The sequence below is a fragment of the Anguilla anguilla genome, chromosome 16, assembly GCF_013347855.1.
Source record: "Anguilla anguilla isolate fAngAng1 chromosome 16, fAngAng1.pri, whole genome shotgun sequence".
NCBI lineage: Eukaryota > Metazoa > Chordata > Actinopteri > Anguilliformes > Anguillidae > Anguilla > Anguilla anguilla.
This window is the reverse complement of record NC_049216.1, coordinates 9,635,304-9,655,303: the sequence shown is the minus strand read 5'-3', so window position 1 is coordinate 9,655,303 and position 20,000 is coordinate 9,635,304. Positions and strand designations below refer to the sequence as shown.

The 20,000-nt window shown below is 51.1% G+C and overlaps 1 protein-coding gene across 2 annotated transcripts in view; it reads left to right on the top strand.

The window, feature by feature from the left end:
* The window catches only part of wwp2 (WW domain containing E3 ubiquitin protein ligase 2), a 52,777-nt gene that overhangs the window by 22,400 nt on the left and 10,377 nt on the right, over positions 1 to 20,000 (top strand). The window contains exons 10-13 of one of the 2 annotated variants that reach the window (XM_035396324.1): positions 4,274 to 4,448; positions 10,124 to 10,178; positions 14,339 to 14,420; positions 18,545 to 18,673. In XM_035396324.1, the coding sequence (XP_035252215.1) occupies positions 4,274 to 4,448; positions 10,124 to 10,178; positions 14,339 to 14,420; positions 18,545 to 18,673 (441 nt within the window). The remainder of the gene's footprint in view (positions 1 to 4,273; positions 4,449 to 10,123; positions 10,179 to 14,338; positions 14,421 to 18,544; positions 18,674 to 20,000) is intronic. The other variant, XM_035396325.1, reaches the window with a different exon arrangement.

The following is a 20,000-nucleotide window of genomic DNA, read 5'->3' as shown; positions in this document are numbered from 1 at the left end:
CCCCCTGCACACAGGGCCTTGTGTGTGTTTTTCATTTAACCAGCAACACGCATATACACACACACACACACACACACACACACACACGGGGACACACACACCTTCCCCTAAACCCACACACACACACACACTCACACAGCTCCTGTTTTCTCTGCATTTCTGTGGCACATCTTTGTTCTGTCAGAGCGTGACGTGTGGCACAAAGCTGGTGTGTGTTTGGCGTGTGTTTGCGCATTAATGGCGGGGGGGGGGGGGGGTTGGGGCGCTCTCTGGCAGCACTAGAGTTAATTGTTTTCAGGTGCGGCCGCCCCCCCCCCCCCCCTCCGAACGGGACCCGAGGAGCTTTTGTGGGGACACTGCGGGGTCTGGCATGGGGTCCCCCTTAGGGTGCAGTCAGGAGAGGTCCCCCTAAAACACAGTTTGACTGGAGGAACATGAGCTCTGGGACAGGCCAGTACTGCAGGGAACTCGGGCTGGGAATTCTTTCTGCCGCTTAGAAGAGATTTCATTTGTGTGTGTGTGTGTGTGTGTGTGTGAGAGAGAATGTGTGCTTATGAGTGTGTGTGTGTGTGAGAGAGAATGTGTGCTTATGAGTGTGTGTGTGTGTGTGTGTGTGTGTGAGAGAGAAAGAATGTGTGTATGTGTGAGAACGTGTAAATAAGAATGCGTGCTTATGAGTGTGTGTGAGAGAATGTGTGTGAATGTGTGTGTGCATGAGTGTGTTAGTGTGTGTGTTTGTGTATTGGTGTGTGTGTGTGTGTGTGTGTGTGTGTATGATTATGGGTATGTATAAGTATGTGTGTGTATTAGTGTGTACGTATGAGAGTTTTTGAGTGTGTCCATACAGTAATTATGGGTATGAGCGTGTGTATGAGTATGTTTAAGTGTGTGTGTTTCTGTGTGTGTGTATATGTGTATGTGATTATGGGTATGTATGAGCGTCCTGTTCATTGCTTGCTCTGTGTAGCTCTGCTGAATTGTGCTCAGTGTGACTCAGGGTGCTGGAATAGCAGCAGAAGCTGAGCTCACAGACCAAAAACAACACAGACAGGAAGCACGTCTGTACTGAGGTCTGCGTCCACTCATACGTCCTGAGGCCCAGATACTGCGCTCACCCTGGCCCTGTGTGTGTGTGTGTGTGTGCGTGTATGAGTGTGTGTATGTGTGCGCTGGCATGTGTGTATGCATATGTGTCTGTCTGTGTGCATGTTTTTGTGTGCGTGTGTGTGCATGCGTGCTTGTGTGCATGTGTGTGTGTGTACATGCGTGGTGGTTGTATGGGTATGTGTGTGTGTGTGTACATGCGTGGTGTTTGTATGGGTATGTGTGTGTGTGTACATGCGTGGTGTTTGTATGGGTATGTGTGCGTGTGTGTGTTTGTACATGCGTGGTGTTTGTATGGGTATGTGTGTGTGTGTACATGCGTGGTGTTTGTATGGGTATGTGTGTGTGTGTGTGCGTGCGTGTGTGTTTGTATGGGTATGTGTGTGTGTGTGTGCGTGCGTGTGTGTTTGTATGGGTATGTGTGTGTGTGTGTGTGTGCGTGCGTGTGTGTTTGTATGGGTATGTGTGTGTGTGTGTGCGTGCGTGTGTGTTTGTATGGGTATGTGTGTGTGTGTGTGCGTGCGTGTGTGTTTGTATGGGTATGTGTGTGTGTGCGTAAGTGGTATTTGTATGCAAGCGTGTGAATGCGCATATGTAAATTGATGTGCATGTGTGCGTGTACTACCGTGTGTACGCACGTCTCTGTATCGCTATTACTTTTACAGCTGCATAGTCTTCTATTAATAGAAACTTTTCAACTTTATTGAGAAGTGAGTAAAGAACGCATTACAGAATTCAGACCGGTGGTTTTGTGTCAATTACGGAAATGGCTATGCCAGCAACGAAATACCAGAAAAGTGAAAAAACGCCTTACGAAACCAATCGACCTCCAAAAAAGGAGATTTATGAAGTACCGTTGGAGTTAAGAACGTCGTCGGTTTGCTCCTTAAAGAGGGGATAGGCTGTTGAGTCACGCAGTCTGAGAACAAGCGTAGCGCCAAAAGGAACTGGCAGCTCGGTACCAGATTCTGCGCCGGTTCACACGTCTCTGAATCGCCTCGGGTTCCTGAGTCCTCACGAAGGCAGCGAAATAAACGTGACCTCCCTGAGCGATCGCTCTGCGGTCCCCCGAGCGGAGCTGCGCAGCCGGCCGTCCGGGGCGGCTACTGCGCAGCTCCGCTCGGGGGACCGCAGAGCGATCGCTCAGGGAGGTCACGTTTATTTCGCTGCGTTTTTTAAATTTTTCTGAAGGAACAGCCAAGGGGTATGTTCTAGAAGACGGATGCGAAAGTGTAAGAACGGAACTCGAGCAGGCGTCTTATTATTTCAAGAATAAAAATAACGTTTTTTGTTTTTTTTCCAAACGGCGCAGATGTGGATCGCCGGTCGTCGGCGCGTGGGGAAGCGAACCCCCTCCTTTGGGCGGCCGTGAGGAACGTTGCCCAAACCCGGCGAATCATTCGAATCGCTGCAGAATCGGGCGGAGTTAGAGAATCCACAGGAACGCTAGCGACACTGGCCCGCAAACCTCCGTCTCTTACAGAGAGAATATATCAAAACATATCACTGTATCAACATTTAGAAATGTATCAGATTGCCCTCAAGACTTGCGCTTGCTGAAGTAACCTTTGTTATAAGGTCACAGAAACCATCGCTACAGATACGACTGCTGCTTGTGCAGCTGCTGCTGCTACTGCTGCTAGTACTATCAGCACAGCACTGCTTCTGCTACTACTGCTGCTGCAGTTAGCACTACTACTGCAACCTCCACCATTGCTACATGAGCAGCTAGTTCTACTGCTAGTTAGACTGATATCAGTACTATTAGCACTAGTACTACTGTGAAAAAAGGCTTTAAAACAACTGAGTAAAACAAGACTTAAAAAGATGAATATTTATTTTAAAACCACCAGCAGTAGAAATGATAGTCATGGCTCACCTTCTCTCCCCTGTCCCTACTGGCGGACGCTTAAATAGTCTAAGCCAATCAGTTGCACCTGATTTTCAATTCTCAATTTAACACATTAAAATCGATTAAACAATTAAATAATCAATTAAACAATACACAATCAATTAATTAAATTGAATCAATTACACAGTGAAGGGCCACTCCTTCACAACTACTATTAGCACTGATGCTAATACTACTGGTACTGCTATTAGCACTGCTACTGCTACTATGGCCGGTACCATTACTCCAACTTCTACTGCTACTATTGCAGCTACTGCTGCTAGTACTCCTGTTGCTGTTAGCACCACTGCTACTACTAGTAGCACTACTTCTACTACAACTTCGATGTGTCCTTTGACAAAATACAGACATATCCTTAACAAATTCTTTTTTATTACTTTTGGTGAAAAGTCCAAGCAAAGCTAAATTTTATGCCAAGCAGTGAGCCAGATGTTTTAAATTCAGCTTGCGCTTGAATGTCCTAATTGGACTTTTTTCCGTTGTCAGAAGACCTCAAAGTGGGCAAATTGTCCATTTTGTGTAGGTGTCGTGAATTCCAAAGGGACCGTATGTATGTATGTATGGTGTGTGTCAGAGACCGGAGGTGTGCTTCCTGTCCTGCGTGTACTCGGGCATAGTGGGGACGCGCGGTGTTTTCTGAGCCCTGTAAGTCCCCAGAAGTGCGGCGGCTGCTCAGGGGCGTGTGACATCACGCCGCCGCCGTGGTAACGGGTCGTTAGCGGGGCCGGGTGGGCGTGGACTCTGAGTCACGGGGCTGATATAGTAACGTCATTTTGTCATTACCCCTGTACGCAATCGGTGGGGTAATGAAGTCCTCTCCTTCGCGATAATGAGGCAATTTTGTGTTTAATTCCAGTCGTCCCTCCTTCCCTTGCTCCTGCTCTCTCTGCGTCAATTAGATGGTTCTTTTTTGGCAGGTCAGCTAGAGAACATGTACAACAAATTATATATGTCGTATGTATTATATATAACCTTGTGTTTAATGGTAAAATGAGAGACTACTTCCCTCCTACACCAGGTCTTTTGTAAGACGGTCATTTTTAGTTCTGATATTTTTATATGAAGTTTTGCCTGAAAAGTAAAGTGTTTAAAGTGTTTGTTTTTTTTTTTTTTTTGTTTACCTGAATAGTATTTAAGACCAAGCAAAGAGGAGTTCTGGCCTTGAATGTTCCACATTGTGACTGTTAATTTCTCTATCTCTTCTGCCCCCTCTCTCTCTGTCCTCACCCTCTTCTCTCTCTCTCTCTCTCTCTGCAGGTGGGAGAAGCGTGTGGACCCGCGGGGCCGGTTCTACTATGTGGACCACAACACGCGCACCACCACCTGGCAGCGGCCCACGCCCGAGTCCGTGCGCAACTACGAGCAGTGGCAGAGCCAGCGCAGCCAGCTGCAGGGCGCCATGCAGCACTTCAGCCAGAGGTTCCTCTACCAGGTACTCACACAGTTATACACACACACACTAATACACACTCACACACTCACACACACACACACACACTAATACACACTCACACACACACACACACTCACTCACTCACACACACACACATGCACAGACACACACTCACTCACTCACACACACACACACACATGCACAGACACACACTCACTCACTCACACACATACACACACACACACACACACATGCACAGACACACACACACTCACTCACTCACACACACACACATGCACAGACACACACTCACTCACTCACACACACACATACACACACACACACACACACACACACACACACATGCACACACACACACACACACATGCACAGACACACACTCACACACACACATGCACAGACACACACACACTCACTCACTCACACACACACACATGCACAGACACACACTCACTCACTCACACACACACATACACACACACACACACACACACACACACATGCACACACACACACACACACACACATGCACAGACACACACTCACACACACACACACACACACACACACACACATGCACAGACACACACTCACTCACACACACACACACACTCACTCACTCACACACACACACATGCACAGACACACACTCACTCACTCACACACACACACACATGCACAGACACACATGCACAGACACACACTCACTCACACACACACACACAAACACACACACATGCGCAGACACACACTCACTCACACTCACACACACACACACACACACACACACACACACACACACATGCACAGACACACACTCACTCACTCACACACACACACGCACTAATACACAATAATACATATGCTGAAACACACGCACACACGCACTAATACACAATAATACATATGCTGAAACACACGCACACACACACTAATACACATGCTGATACACACACATTCACACACACACACACACACATCAGTGGCACTTTATTGGCACAAAAACCAGGCATGTGTTGGCAAAATGTGTACAGCTGATTCACTTATATAGAGGGAGTATGTTACATTACATTTATTCAGCAGACACTTTCATCCAAAGCGACGGTATGAGAGAGAGAGAGAGATTCATGTCTGTATGCTTTGGCAATATTTACATATGTATATTCTGCCAGTAAAGTAACATGAAAAGAGAGAGAGAGAGAGAGAGGGAGATAGGAGATAGATGGGGAGAGAGAGGGAGAGAGGGAGAAAGAGAGAGAGGGAGATCTTCCACACACCTGGCCTTGTGCTCTGAGCTCTCAAAGCACAGCGAGTCTTGACCACAGCTTTATGACTGAAACAGCAGGCTGAGTTTGGCGAGCGTGCTCATGATGTCTTTACTTCCCAGAATGCCCGCGGTTTCCTGTTTCCTGTCCATGAGCACAGTGTGTCTCAGCTGTAGAGTGTAGGGTGTTGGGTCTCAGGTGTTGAGTGTGCACCGGGTGTGTGGGGTCCCCTGGCACCCCAACTATGGAGCAGAAATGTGAGGTAGTGCAGTCGATGCCGGGGCCTCTCTCACACTCTCACTCTCTCGCCATTACTCTCTCTCCAAAAAAAACACGCACTCTCTCACTATATATCTCTCTCACTCTCCCTCAAACACACACTCTGTCACACAGATGCTCGCGTTCTCATTCTCTGTTCCAGAAACACTCACACCTTCAGTCTCTCTCTCACACACACACACGCACGCACACACACACACACACACGGTCTCTGCTGTGCTGAAGGAGTGTATTGTCCGGTCGCGCGTGAGTGTAAGAGCTTGTTAAAGCGTGTGCGTGTGTGTGTGCGGGAGGGGGAGCGGTGGATGTTGGGGCGTGTACGTGCGATAAAGAGAAAGTTTTGTGCGTTCGGTAATTGCCGCTCGTTAGGAACTCCTGAGAGAGCCTTCCCAGAGTCATTAACTGCCATTTCCGGCTCCCCAACCCCCCAACACCCTGGCCCCCGGCCCTCACCCCACCTAAACAGAGCCTGACTCCCCCTAAACTCGGCAACACTACCCCCCCCCCCACACACACACACACACAATCTCCTCACGCGGGGACAGGGCAGCCGGTTTACCTGGAGAGAACTGTAACCTGGCGAGCCGGCTGCCCTGTCGCACCTCAGGCTGCAGCTGTTTCTCATCTGCTGGCCCAGGCCGACCGGGGGGCCCTGCTTCTGGGGTACGGACCGCTGGATCCATATGAGGAGCCCCCCCCCCCCCGTGTGTGCGTATGCGTGTGTGAGACTGTGTGTGTGTGTGGCTGTTTGTGTGTATGTCTGTGTGTGCATGTGTGTGTGTGAGAGAGAGAGAGAGACTGTGTGTGTGTGTGTGCGCGTGTGTGTGTGTGAGACTGTGTTTGTGTGTGTGTGTGTGAGAGAGAGACTGTGTGTGTGTGTGTGTGAGTGAGTGAGAGAGAGAGAGAGATTGTGTGTGTGTGTGTGTATCTGAGAGAGAAAGAGAGACTGTGTGTGAGTGTGTGTTTGTGAGTGTGAGTGAGAGAGAGACTGTGTGTGCGTGTGTTTGTGTGTGTGTGTGAGAGAGACTGTGTGTGAGAGTGAGAGAGAGAGATTGTGTGTGTGAGTGAGAGAGAGAGAGAAAGAAAGAGAGACTGTGTGTGAGTGTGTGTGTGTGTGTGTGTGTGTGTTCACAGGTGTCTGCCTCAGGTCTGTCAGAACGTGGCGTATTTCAGTCTGGTGTTTTTTTTGTCTGATTGCTGGATTCCTTTCACCCAAAACGGCCCAGACTGGCGGGACGATGTGTTCGCCTGGCAGCTTGAGCAACAGAGCTAGAGCTGTCTGTCCCTCTCTCTCTCTCTCTCTCTCTCTCTCTCCCCCTGCTCTGTCTTTCTTTCTCACTCTGTCTCTTTCTCTCTCCACCTCTCACTCTTTCCCTGCCTCTCACTCTCTGATTCTCTCTGTGTCAATCTTTCTCTTTCTCTGTTTTTCTCTCTCTCGCTCTTTCTCTCTCACTCCCTCTCGCTCTCTCCTGTGAGTTGGTTGTTAAGTGTAGGGGAAAGGAAGGGTGATGTAATGCCTCTATGTCATTATTGTTTTTGACCTTTTTTAGTGGTAGGAGCACAGGAGGGCGGGTCTTTGAAAGGCACGGGTGAGTGAGTGTCACACCCTGTCCTGGGGAGGGAGGAGTCCACCCCCTCCCCACCCCCGAATTGTCCTTTTCTCATTTGTTTTGCAGAAGGGTGGAGCTCACCTTACATTATCAGCCGTGTGTCTGTTAGCCACAGGGCTGTCGGGCTCTGTGCAGTACAGCTCAGTGACCTGTGGTGAATGCTACTGCGTGTGTCCATTATTAAACGAGCCAAGAGTCATGAGACACGGGCCCAGTGTTGCACGCTTTAGTCTTGAGCCATGGTCAGAGCAGCATTGTGGAGCAGTGTTCAGATCAGCAGTGTGAGCAGTGGTCAGATCAGCAATGTGGAGCTGTGGTGTGGAGCAGTGGTCAGAGCAGCAATTTTGTAGCAGTGGTCAGAGCAGCGGTGTGGAGCAGTGGTCAGATCAGCAATGTGGAGCTGTGGTCAGAGCAGCAATGTGGAGCAGTGGTCAGAGCAGCAATTTTGTAGCAGTGGTCAGAGGAGCAGTGGTCAGACCAGCAATGAGGAGCTGTGGTCAGAGCAGCAGTGTGGAGCAGTGGTCAGAGCAGCAATTTTGTAGCAGTGGTCAGAGCAGCAGTGTGGAGCAGTGGTCAGACCAGCGGTGTGGAGCAGTGGTCAGAGCAGCAGTATGGAGCAGTGGTCAGAGCAGCGGTGTGGAGCAGTGGTCAGATCAGCAGTGCGGAGCAGTGATTAGAGCAGCAGTGGTCAGAGCAGCAATGTGGAGCGGTGGTCAGAGCAGCAATGTGGAGCAGTGGCCAGAGCAGCAGTGCGGAGCAGTGGTTAGAGCAGCAGTGTGGAGCAGTGGCCAGAGCAGCAGTGCGGAGCAGTGGTTAGAGCAGCAGTGTGGAGCAGTGGTTAGAGCAGCAATGTGGAGCAGTGGTCAGAGCAGCAGTGTGGAGCAGTGGTCAGAGCAGCAGTGTGGAGCAGTGGTCAGAGCAGCAGTGGCCAGAGCAGCAGTGCGGAGCAGTGGTCAGAGCAGCAGTGTGGAGCAGTGATCAGAGCAGCTGTGCAGAGCAACATTGTGGAGCAGTGGTCAGAGCAGCAGTGGTCAGAGCAGCAGTGTGAGCAGTGGTCAGAGGAGCAGTGTGGAGCAGTGGTCAGAGCAGCAGTATGGAGCAGTGGTCAGAGCAGCAGTATGGAGCAGTGATCAGAGCAGCGGTGTGGAGCAGTGGTCAGATCAGCAGTGCGGAGCAGCGATTAGAGCAGCAGTGGTCAGAGCAGCAGTGTGGAGCAGTGGCCAGAGCAGCAGTGCGGAGCAGTGGCCACAGCAGCAGTGTGGAGCAGTGGTTAGAGCAGCAGTGTGGAGCAATGGTCAGAGCAGCAGTGTGGAGCAGTGGTCAGAGCAGCAGTGTGGAGCAGTGGTCAGATCAGCGGTGTGGAGCAGTGGTAATGGTGATTAGTTGTACTCAGTGTGTTTATGTTCCTAAGCTGTTCCTGTGTGAATGTGTGGGGGTAACTGTGCCCCTACCGTACTGTCTGTGTTGCCGATCCTTTTTCCATGATGTTGTTTACAGTGGTGCTAAAAAGTTAAGTGTTAAAATGAACCCAACAACACTCCTAACTGCACCAGTATTCTCTTTCTCATACACACACACACACACACACAGTCTCACACAAACACATACTCACACACACTCACACTCTCTCTCACACACACACACACACACACACACACACTCTCTCACACACACACACTCACACACACACACACTCTCTCTCACACACACACACACACACACTCTCTCTCTCTCACACACACACACACACTCTCTCTCTCACACACACACACACACTCTCTCACACACACACACACACACACTCTCTCTCTCTCTCACACACACACACACACTCTCTCACACACACACACACACACACACAGTCTCTCACTCACACACACACACACACACACTCTCTCTCTCTCTCTCACACACACACACACGCGCGCGCTCTGTGTGTCAGCGCAGGCTGTGTGAGCGGCGGTGTTCCCCTGCCGGGTGAATAAAGGTGCTTTTGTGGGGGCGGCGGGGGCAGTCTGGGGAGCGCATGAATGGGCTCTCAGTCCCTGCGACATCGCGCCCCCCTGCTTACTTTCACAGCACATTCAGAAGGGGAGGGGCCTTCACGAGGGGGGCGGGAGGGCCGGCCTGGGCGGGGCCAGTGATCTCACTGGAACGGCTGGCCCCTTTTCCTCTCTTAAGCGTGTGGTTTTTTGGGAAGGGGTAGGAGCCGCGTCTTTGTGCCTGCGTCAGTCTCCCGGGCCGGTGCTGCAGCGAGGAGGTCCGTTGCCTCCACCGGGGCTGTCCCCCCCCCCCCCCCCCCCCCCGAAAACACAGGAACCCCCAAAAACCCGGACAGGACACCCCAGCTCTCTCTCGCTTTGCTCTGGGGTGTTTTGTTTTGTTTTTTTTCCCCCACCTCGATTTTTCCGCACGAGCCTCACCATGGATGAGGCTAAGGAAGCCACCGCTGTGGATGGAAGAGAGGAGAAAGAAGGGATGAAGGAGGAGAGATAGGTCTAACGGGATCGCTGTTCTCTCTCTGTTTCTCCCCCCCCAGCCCTCCGGAGCTCCTGTGGAGAATGACCCGCTGGGCGCGCTCCCTCCCGGGTGGGGTAAGTCTGCCCCCTCTCCCCACCGCCGCTGCTCCTGCACCCGCTCACACACACAGGCAGGGTTTGGGTCCTCACCCGCTCACACACACAGGCAGGGTTTGGGTCCGCACCCGCTCATACACACAGGCAGGGTTTGGGTCCTCACCCGCTCACACACACAGGCAGGGTTTGGGTCCGCACCCGCTCACACACACAGGCAGGGTTTGGGTCCTCACCCGCTCATACACACAGGCAGGGTTTGGGTACACACCACCTCACACACACAGGCAGGGTTTGGGTCCGCACCCGCTCACACACACAGGCAGGGTTTGGGTTTGGGTCTGTGCCGAGGACAGTTGAATGGGTTCAACTCCAGGGGGAAGTAAAGTAGTGTACATGCATATGTCTGTGTGTGTGTGTGTGTGTGTGTGTATGTGTGTGAGTCACCTTCTATAGCCTCTGTTTGCTCACACACACACAGACGCACACACACACTCACACAAATGCACTCTCCTGTTTGCGGTAAAGCTGCTGAGTTCGTGTTTTGTGCGGTTGAGGCAGTTGGTTTGGTGTGGGGTTGAGGCAGTTGGTTTGGTGTGGGGTTGAGGCAGTTGGTTTAGTGTGGGGTTGAGGCAGTTGGTTTGGTGTGGGGTTGAGGCAGTTGGTTTGGTGTGCCGTTGAGGCAGTTGGTTTGGTGTGCGGTTGAGGCAGTTGGTTTGGTGTGCCGTTGAGGCAGTTGGTTTGGTGTGCGGTTGAGGCAGTTGGTTTGGTGTGGGGTTAAGGCAGTTGGTTTGGACCCAAGCGCGGAGTGAATTCATATTTCTGTTGGTCTGGGACAGCGTGCTGGATCACAGCGTCCCTATCGCCTTCTGCTCTGTCTCCTTCTCTCATCTTTTACTATAGCCTGCCTACCTCTCACCTGATACACAGGTCTGCCCTTGACCCAGGCATGAGAGAGAGAGAGAGAGCGAGTGAGGTTGAGCCAGAAGAGAGAGAGAGAGAGAAGTTGAGAGGAAGAGACAGGAAGGGGGAAGAGAGAGAGAGAGCGACAGGAAGAGAGAGTGAGAGAGAGAGAGAGGGAGGGATGGAGAGAGAGAGTGAAGGAGGAGAAATGTGGATATAGAGAGGAGATAGAGATGTGGAGAAAGAGAGGGAAAGTAGGAGAGGATACAGCACAGAATTAGCATTTTGTTGGCTTGCCAGGGAAACTTTTGAAATGTGAAACATACTGAGGGATGCTCTGTGTGTGTGTGGATCTCCTGGGAAAGCCACTGGATCACCCGCCACCCTCCGTTAGATCCCTCAGCCACGGTTATCCTTTCACAAGAAAGTGACTTCATCCCTCTTTCCTCTCTCCTTCTGACGTTTACTGTTGGCTGCAGTTTTATCACTGTTCAGAATCCGCACGTCAGTCAGTTACGATTTGTTACAGGCGAAGTGGGACTTTCCAGAAATGTGTTCTTTAGGACTGCAAACATGTACACACGCACACACACGCACACACACACACACACTCACACACATGCTCACACACACACACACTCACACGCACACACACTCACACACACGCGCACACACACACACACACACACTCACACACACACACTCGCACGCACACACACACACACACACACACACGCACACTCACACACACACACACACACTCACACACACGCTCACACACACACACACTCACACGCACACACTCACACACATACGCACACGCACACACACACACACGTACACACACACACACACACTCACACGCACACACACACACACTCACACGCACACGCACACACACACACTCACACTCACACGCACACACACACACACTCACACACACACACACACACACTCACACACACGCACACACACTCACACACACACTCGCTGCTCTGCAGGTTCTCTGGCCACGGCTGTGTTGCGGTGGCTGTAATGGTGTCCCTTTTTCTGCAGTTATTTTCCCTTTCATGTATTTCTGAATCCGTGATGTGGTCTCTCTCTCTCTCTCTCTCTCTCTCTCTCTCTCTCTCTCTCTCTGCGGAGGAGCAGAGATGGGGGGATGGAGAGGAGATGGGGGAAGGAGAAGAGAAGGGGGAAGGAGAGGAGAAGGGGGGAAGGAGAAGAGAAGGGGGAAGGAGAGGAGAAGGGGGAAAGGAGAAGAGACAGGGGAAAGGAGAAGAGACAGGGGAAAGGAGAAGAGAAGGGAGGAAGGAGAAGAGAAGGGGGAAGGAGAGGAGAAGGGGGAAGGAGAGGAGAAGGGGGAAAGGAGAAGAGACAGGGGAAAGGAGAAGAGACAGGGGAAAGGAGAAGAGACAGGGGAAAGGAGAAGAGAAGGGAGGAAGGAGAAGAGAAGGGGGAAGGAGAGGAGAAGGGGGAAGGAGAGGAGATGGGGAAAGGAGAAGAGAAGGGGAAAGGAGAAGAGAAGGGAGGAAGGAGAAGAGAAGGGGGAAAGGAGAAGAGAAGGGAGGAAGGAGAAGAGAAGGGGGAAGGAGAGGAGATGGGGAAAGGAGAAGAGAAGGGGAAAGGAGAAGAGAAGGGAGGAAGGAGAAGAGAAGGGGAAGGAGAGGAGACGGGGGGAAGGAGAGGAGAAGGGGAAAGGAGAAGAGACAGGGGGAAGGAGAGGAGAATGGGGGAAGGAGAGAGGGGAAGAGAAATGGGCTGCTGTCAGCAGTGGGCCCCGTTTGAGCTGCAATCTGAGCGCTACTGTTTCTGCGCTCTCCACACGGCCGCTAATTACTACAAGATGTCAGACAGCGCTGAGAGGGAGAGAGAGAGAGGGAGGGGGAGAGAGAGGGGGAGAGAGAGGGCAAGGGAGTGAGAGAGAGTAGGGCAAGGGGAGCGGGAGAAGGGGCAGAAGAACAGGGTGGAGGCAGGTAACCACTGATGTCCAGAAAAGCCATCAAGAGTACACTGACAAAGCAGTACACACACACACACACACATACAAGCACACATGCACACACACAAGCATGCACACACACATGCATACGCATTAACACACATGTATATGTGCACGTATGGACGCATACAGACAGCCTGTTTCACATAAACATGTATACATAGGCAAGTACACACACACCTGAAATCATATTATTATTATTATTATGTATAATAACAATAACAATATGTCCAGAACTTGTCGTTCTTGTGCCCCTCCCGCCCTCAGGAATGGGTTGACGCGGGTGGATATTTTTGGGAGTGGGTGCGAGTGAAATGCCACAGGGACACGTCAGTTTTTGAGCGGCTCTGTTAAATTCAGCGTCCGGTTCTCCCGCCCCCCCCTGTCGCTGTGTCCCAGCTCCTCTACTCCCCCGTCTCGGAAATACCAATAGTGCACCCTCCAAAACGCCAGTACCCGCCTGAACGGCAATACACACGCAAAAAAACACCAGTGCGCACACCAAAACTGCAATATACACACCAGAACACCAGTACACATGGGAATACAGCAGTACACACACCAAAACAGCAATATACACCCCAGAACAACCAGAATACATGCCAAAACACTAATACAAATACCAAAACAGCAGTACAACACAAAACCACTAGTACACACACCAAAGCACCAGTATACATGTCAAAACAGCAATACACACACAAAAACTTCTGTAAACGCACCGAAACGACATGCATACGCTAAAACACATGCTGGTACCACCAATTCAGACACCAAAAAAACACCCATACCAATAACCTTGCCAAAACTCACATTGGCCCAAGATGGTTATTCTTTCAGGAAAATGTCATCCTCGTTGGCAAACCTGCCCTTCAGGAGACATTTCAAGCATGTGAATGTTAAGATAAGAGTGAAAGGAATGCGTTTCAGTGTCTAAAAATATGCGGGATTCTAAAGTAGCCGCCCTGCCGGGCTGCTGTTTCAGTCTCCTCCGGCACAGCTGGGATTCGGGTCCCGGTCAGGGGGCGAATCGGCACAAGGAAGACCCACGATTCAGCAGGACAAGCCCCCCAGAGAGCCTAACGTTACAGCAGTTTAGGCGTGGAATTAGAACTTCTGTAAAATGGAGTCTGGTTGTAATGTACTTCGATGTTGTGTAACGTTTGTGAGGTGATGTGCGTTAGATTTGTGGAGAGGTTTTTTGTAATGCGATGTTTGTGAGGTGTAGTTTGTGACGAAGTTGTTGTTCATGCCGATCTCTGTTCCCTCTTTGCAGAGAAAAGACAAGACAATGGGAGGGTGTACTTCGTCAACCACAACACCCGGACCACGCAGTGGGAGGACCCTCGAACCCAAGGGTGAGACAGCTCGGCTGTGTGTGTGTGTGTGTGTGTGTGTGTCCTGCACTGCCATTAAAAATGGCTTCGCAATTTATCACTCCTCATTCCACAGTCTTGTGTCGCGTTGGTCTTGATGGTGTTTCTGTGCTTCGATAAGAACATTAGGATGCCTGATGAGAACAGGCTGTTCAGCACACCTAGGCCCATCGGCTGTTCAGCACACCTAGGCCCATCGTTTTGCCTGCAGCCTGGAGTCATCGGCGCCGTGTCAGGCCTGGGTTGAAACACGCAGTCCCACGTGCGTCTGCTACGCGTGCTTGACCCCAGAGAGCGAGCTGAGGTCTCTTTCCCCAGAGCACAGCGACTATGGGAAGAGTGAATGTTAGATTGAATACCCTGATTGTGGATGTAAATGGGGATATTAGAGTGATTATGGTAGTATTCATAGATATTAACGTGATTGTGACAGTAATTTGATTCTAATGTGATTATGGTAGTATTTGGGGATATTAGAGTGATTATGGTAGTATTTGTAGATTTGAGTATGATTATGGTAGTATTTGGGGATATTAGAGTGATTATGGTAGTATTTGTAGATTTGAGTATGATTATGGTAGTATTTGGGGATATTAGAGTGATTATGGTAGTATTTGGGGATATTAGGGTGATTGTAAGAGTATTTCTGGATGCCAGTGTGATTATGTGGGAGTATTTATGGATATTAGCTTGATTATGGTAGTATTTCAATGTTAGCGTTATTATGGTGGTATTTGTAGATTTTGGCAGGATTTTGGCAGTATTTGTGCATATTAACATGATTATGGGAGTGGTTGTGCAAATGAGTGTGATTATGGTAGTATTTGTGGATGTTAGTGTGATTGTGGTAGTATTTGGGGACGTATACGTTTGGTCATTTTGTTTTTAAAACCAAAAGTAGCCAATGTTTTTTTTCTTAAAAAAAATGTTCACCGTGGACAATTCCCATGGACATTGTGTAATGTGCATGGGCAGCCAGGATCCAGACAGCGTGTGCCTGTGAGCTCCAAAGACAAACAAACACATCATCGCACCGCTAGCACAGACAGAAAGCCCCCCCCCCCCCCCCACAAGTCGAATATTCATGTTCAGAAACAGTGTGCTCTTTATAAGAGAGGGTCTGCTCAAACACGGATAAAAGAGGAAACGCTCTCTCGAAATGTTCAGTTTGCGTGTGAAGCGCTTCTCTGCCGTGCCGCGGCTCACCGTCGCCGAATCTGCCGCAGCGAAGGGGCCTCGGTTCACCGATTCCGCGCTTCACTTTTTCACTCCAAACGCGCCACGGCATCGGGAATATTTCCAAACATTAAAAAAAACAAAACGCTTCATGGGTATCTTTACTCCTGAGAGGGGCACATACGTAAAAAAATTTTTTAAATGGTTTCCGGTGGTTTGCCGATGGAGGGAAGGCGTTTCCCGCGTCTCCTGTCCTGTCCGGAACGGGAGCCAAGTGCCGATGGACGAGAGGGTGAGAGAGAGAGAGGGGCGAACCGGCTTCGGCGAGGCTTCGCTTTCCTCGTTTGAGCACACGCGGCCATTTTGCCAGCGGGTCGTCTGTCTGGACTTATTACGAGACTCCCTCCCCTCCCCCTCCAAAAAAAAAAAAAAATCCCAATCTCCCCACAAAAACCCCCCACCCACAAAAGATCGTATTGAGATGCAGTGTGCTTTTTGTACCCCTTCAAGCTTGGCGTCAGTCACAAATATTCCAGGAGCAAGCCTCAAATATTTGCCGAACGCGTGGATTTCCGAGCGGTCCGGGAGCCGTTAAAATGGCGGGTGCGATAAAGCGCGGTTTCCTGGGCAGGGCCCGCCGGGAGCGGGGGCCCCGCTGCGGCCCCTCTGGGGCCCCGCCGCCGCTCTCGGATGAAATGCTGACTGGCGGGCTTGCGGGGTCAGGTGAGCCGCGGTATGAGGAGAGGGCGGAGGTCAGGGGGAAGGGGGTCAGAGGTCGGGTGGAGGCAGTAAATCCCGCGCTCTGCGGTCCGCCCCGGTTTTATCGCCGCGGGGGGCTGCCGCTGCTGCCGCTCGCTCGTCGGCTGAACCCTGGAGTTTGACGTCCCGGTTCGATAATGCCAGTAATGGCACTCTCCGAGCGAAGCTGTTGCTGCCAGCACGCCTTTATCCAGGTCTGGTGTTGGCGGGTGTAGGTAGTGGTGTGCTTTTCGGGGGTGTAGGTAACGTTGTGATTTAGGGGATTGTAGGTGGACCCAGTGTGGTTTTTGGGGGGTAGGTAGGTGCAGGTATGGCATGTCTGTAAGTACTGTTTGAGATTGTTAAGTGTAAATGCAGGTTTGGTTTGAGGGTATAGGTGTAGTTTGGGGAGGGGGTGTAGGTGCAGTTGTAGTTTTGGGATAGTGTAGGTGTAGTTAGGAAGGGTGTAGGTCTGATTTGGGGAAGGTGTCGGTGTAAGTTGGGGAGGGTGTAGGTGTACGTTTGGGGAGGGTGTAGGTGTAAGTTTAGAGAGGGTGTAGGTGTAGATTGGGGAGGGTGTAGGTGTAAGTTGGGGAGGGGGTAGATGTAAGTTTGGGGAGGGTGTAGGTTTAAGTTTGGGCAGGGTGTAGGTTTAAGTTTGGGGAGGGTGTAGGTGTAAGTTTGGGGAGGGTGTAGATGTAATTTTGGGGAGGGTGTATGTGTAAGTTGAGGAGGGTGTAGGTGTAAGTTTGGGGAGGGTGTAGATGTAATTTTGGGGAGGGTGTATGTGTAAGTTGAGGAGGGTGTAGGTGTAAGTTGGGGAGGGTGTAGCTGTAAGTTTGGGGAGGGTGTAGATGTAATTTTGGGGAGGGTGTATGTGTAAGTTGAGGAGGGTGTAGGTGTAAGTTTGGGGAGGGTGTAGATGTAATTTTGGGGAGGGTGTATGTGTAAGTTGAGGAGGGTGTAGGTGTAAGTTTGGAGAGGGTGTAGATGTAAGTTGGGGAGGGTGTATGTGTGGTTTGGCTAGGGTGTAGGTGTAAGTTGGGGAGGGTGTAGGTGTAAGTTTGGGGAGGGTGTAGGTGTAAGTTGGGGAGGCTGTAGATGTATGTTTGGGGAGGGTGTAAGTGTAAGTTGGAGAGGGTGTAGGTGTACGTTGGGGAGGGTGTAGGTGTGGTTTGGGGAGGGTGTAGGTGTAAGTTTTGGGGGGGTTTGGTGTAGTTTGGGGAGGGTGTAGATGTAAGTTGGGGAGGGCGTAGGTGTAAATTGGGGAGGGTGTAGGTGTAAGTTGGGAAGGGTGTAGATGTAAGTTTGGGGAGGGTGTAGCTGTAAGTTGGGGAGGGTGTAGGTGTAAGTTTGGGGAGGGTGTAGGTGTAAGTTTGGGGAGTGTGTAGGTGTAAGTTTGGGGAGGGTGTAGCTGTAAGTTGGGGCGGGTATAGGTGTAAGTTTGGGGAGGGTGTAGGTGTAAGTTGAGCAGGGTGTAGGTGTAAGTTTGGGGAGTGTGTAGGTGTAGTTTGGGGAGGGTGTAGGTGTAGTTTGGGGAGGGTGTAGCTGTAAGTTGGGGAGGGTGTAGGTGTAAGTTTGGGGAGGGTGTAGGTGTAAGTTTGGGGAGGGTGTAGGTGTAAGTTTGGGGAGAGTGTAGGTGTAAGTTGGGGAGGGTGTAGGTGTAGTTTGGGGAGGGTGTAGGTGTAGTTTGGGGAGGGGGTAGGTGTAAGTTTGGGGAGGGTGTAGGTGTAAGTTTGGGGAGAGTGTAGGTGTAAGTTGGGGAGGGTGTAGGTGTAGTTTGGGGAGGGTGTAGGTGTAGTTTGGGGAGGGTGTAGGTGTAAGTTTGGGGAGGGTGTAGGTGTAGTTTGGGGAGGGTGTAGGTGTAGTTTGGGGAGGGTGTAGGTGTAAGTTTGGGGAGGGTGTAGGTATAGTTTGGGGAGGGTGTAGATGTATGTTTGGGGAGGGTGTAGGTGTAGTTTGGGGAGGGTGTAGGTGTAAGTTTGGGGAGGGTGTAGGTGTAAGTTTGGGGAGGGTGTAGGTATAGTTTGGGGAGGGAGTAGATGTAAGTTTGGGGAGGGTGTAGGTATAGTTTGGGGAGGGAGTAGATGTAAGTTTGGGGAGGGTGTAGGTGTAGTTTGGGGAGGGTGTAGGTGTAAGTTTGGGGAGGGTGTAGCTGTGCTTCGGGGCCTGACTGCGCGCTCTCGTCGCAGGATGATCCAGGAGGCTCCGCTGCCCCCTGGCTGGGAGATGAAGTACACCGCTGAGGGAGTGCGCTACTTTGTGGACCATAACTCCCGCACCACCACCTTCAAGGACCCACGGCCCGGGTTCGAGTCTGGGTAAATATCTGCTGTAGGATTTACTGCCACTACCTACTGCCTCCTACCTCCTGGTGCAGAGAGCCTGCCTCTATCGATTCACTAACGCACACACACAAGCACACACTCACACACGCCTTCTCGTGCACACACACACACACGTGCACAAACTTACCCGCAGATTTCCAAACACATTAGCACACATATACTTTCTGTCTTACTCTGTTTAATCAGGAGAATCGGGATGAGGGGGGGTGGGGCCACGTTGTTTAGCTATGGCTTAACAATGACCGCAAAATCAATATGCTTGTCCCTGTGCGTACATGAATCTCCTAAATTTATATTTTTATACTGTTGCTTTAGCGACCCGATAGGTTTTCAAAGTTCCTTTGACGTTTTGGGTTTGATATTGCGGGCTTGTGGGGGCAGAGCAAGCTCGGTGAAAGAGTCTGTTTGTTTAATCAGAGCGCTGTTTCAGCGCTCCCAACATCCTGACCGAGACCGAGCCTGGCCTGGCACCTTCCAGCTGGAACCGCTGCCAAACAGTTAGCGGGCTCTCGCTCTCCACCCTCATTTCCTCTGTACTTCTCTCCCTCCCCCTCCCCCTCTCCCTCTCTCCCTCCCTCCCTCCCTCCCTCTGCTGAGGAGAGGCAAATGCAGCGTGACGGCTGCCAACCGACTCACTGTGCAGCTTCGCCGTAATTGCTCGCCTCCACCGCAGGGTCCATCGTAGCTGCATGCAGGGCCTCAAGCTCCATGACTGGGCCCATCCCAGGTCCTCACAGTGCAGCTGCATACAAGGACTTAGCTCCATGACTGGGCCCATCTCAGTTTCTGAGTGTACAGCTACATGCAGGGCCTCAGCTCCATCACTGGGCCCATCTCAGGTCCTCACTGTGCAGCTGCATACGAGGCCTCAGCTCCATGACTGGGTCCATCTCAGGTCCTCACTGTGCAGGGGCATACAAGGCCTCAGCTCCATGACTGGACCCATCTCAAGGTCCTCACTGTGCAGCTGCATGCAGGGCCTCTACTCTTTGACATTTCTGTGGAATTCCCAGATCTTCCCAAGCAGGATCTAAAAATGCGGTTCTTTTTCCGAAAGGGGCGCAGAAGAAATCTAACTATTTATTACTAATCTAATCTAATATAATTATTACTAATATTGACAGTGGTGTGTTGGTTAATGGGAATTGTTAGATGTTTTTGAGGGTGGTTGCTGATTGGGTATGGAGCGAGCTGTGAAGGACAGCACCGCGCCTGTCTCCGGGGGAAATGACGGAGGACCAAGCTGCTCGTGTTTCTCTTCTCCAGACGGGTGTGGCGGCCTTCTGCACAAAATTACCTG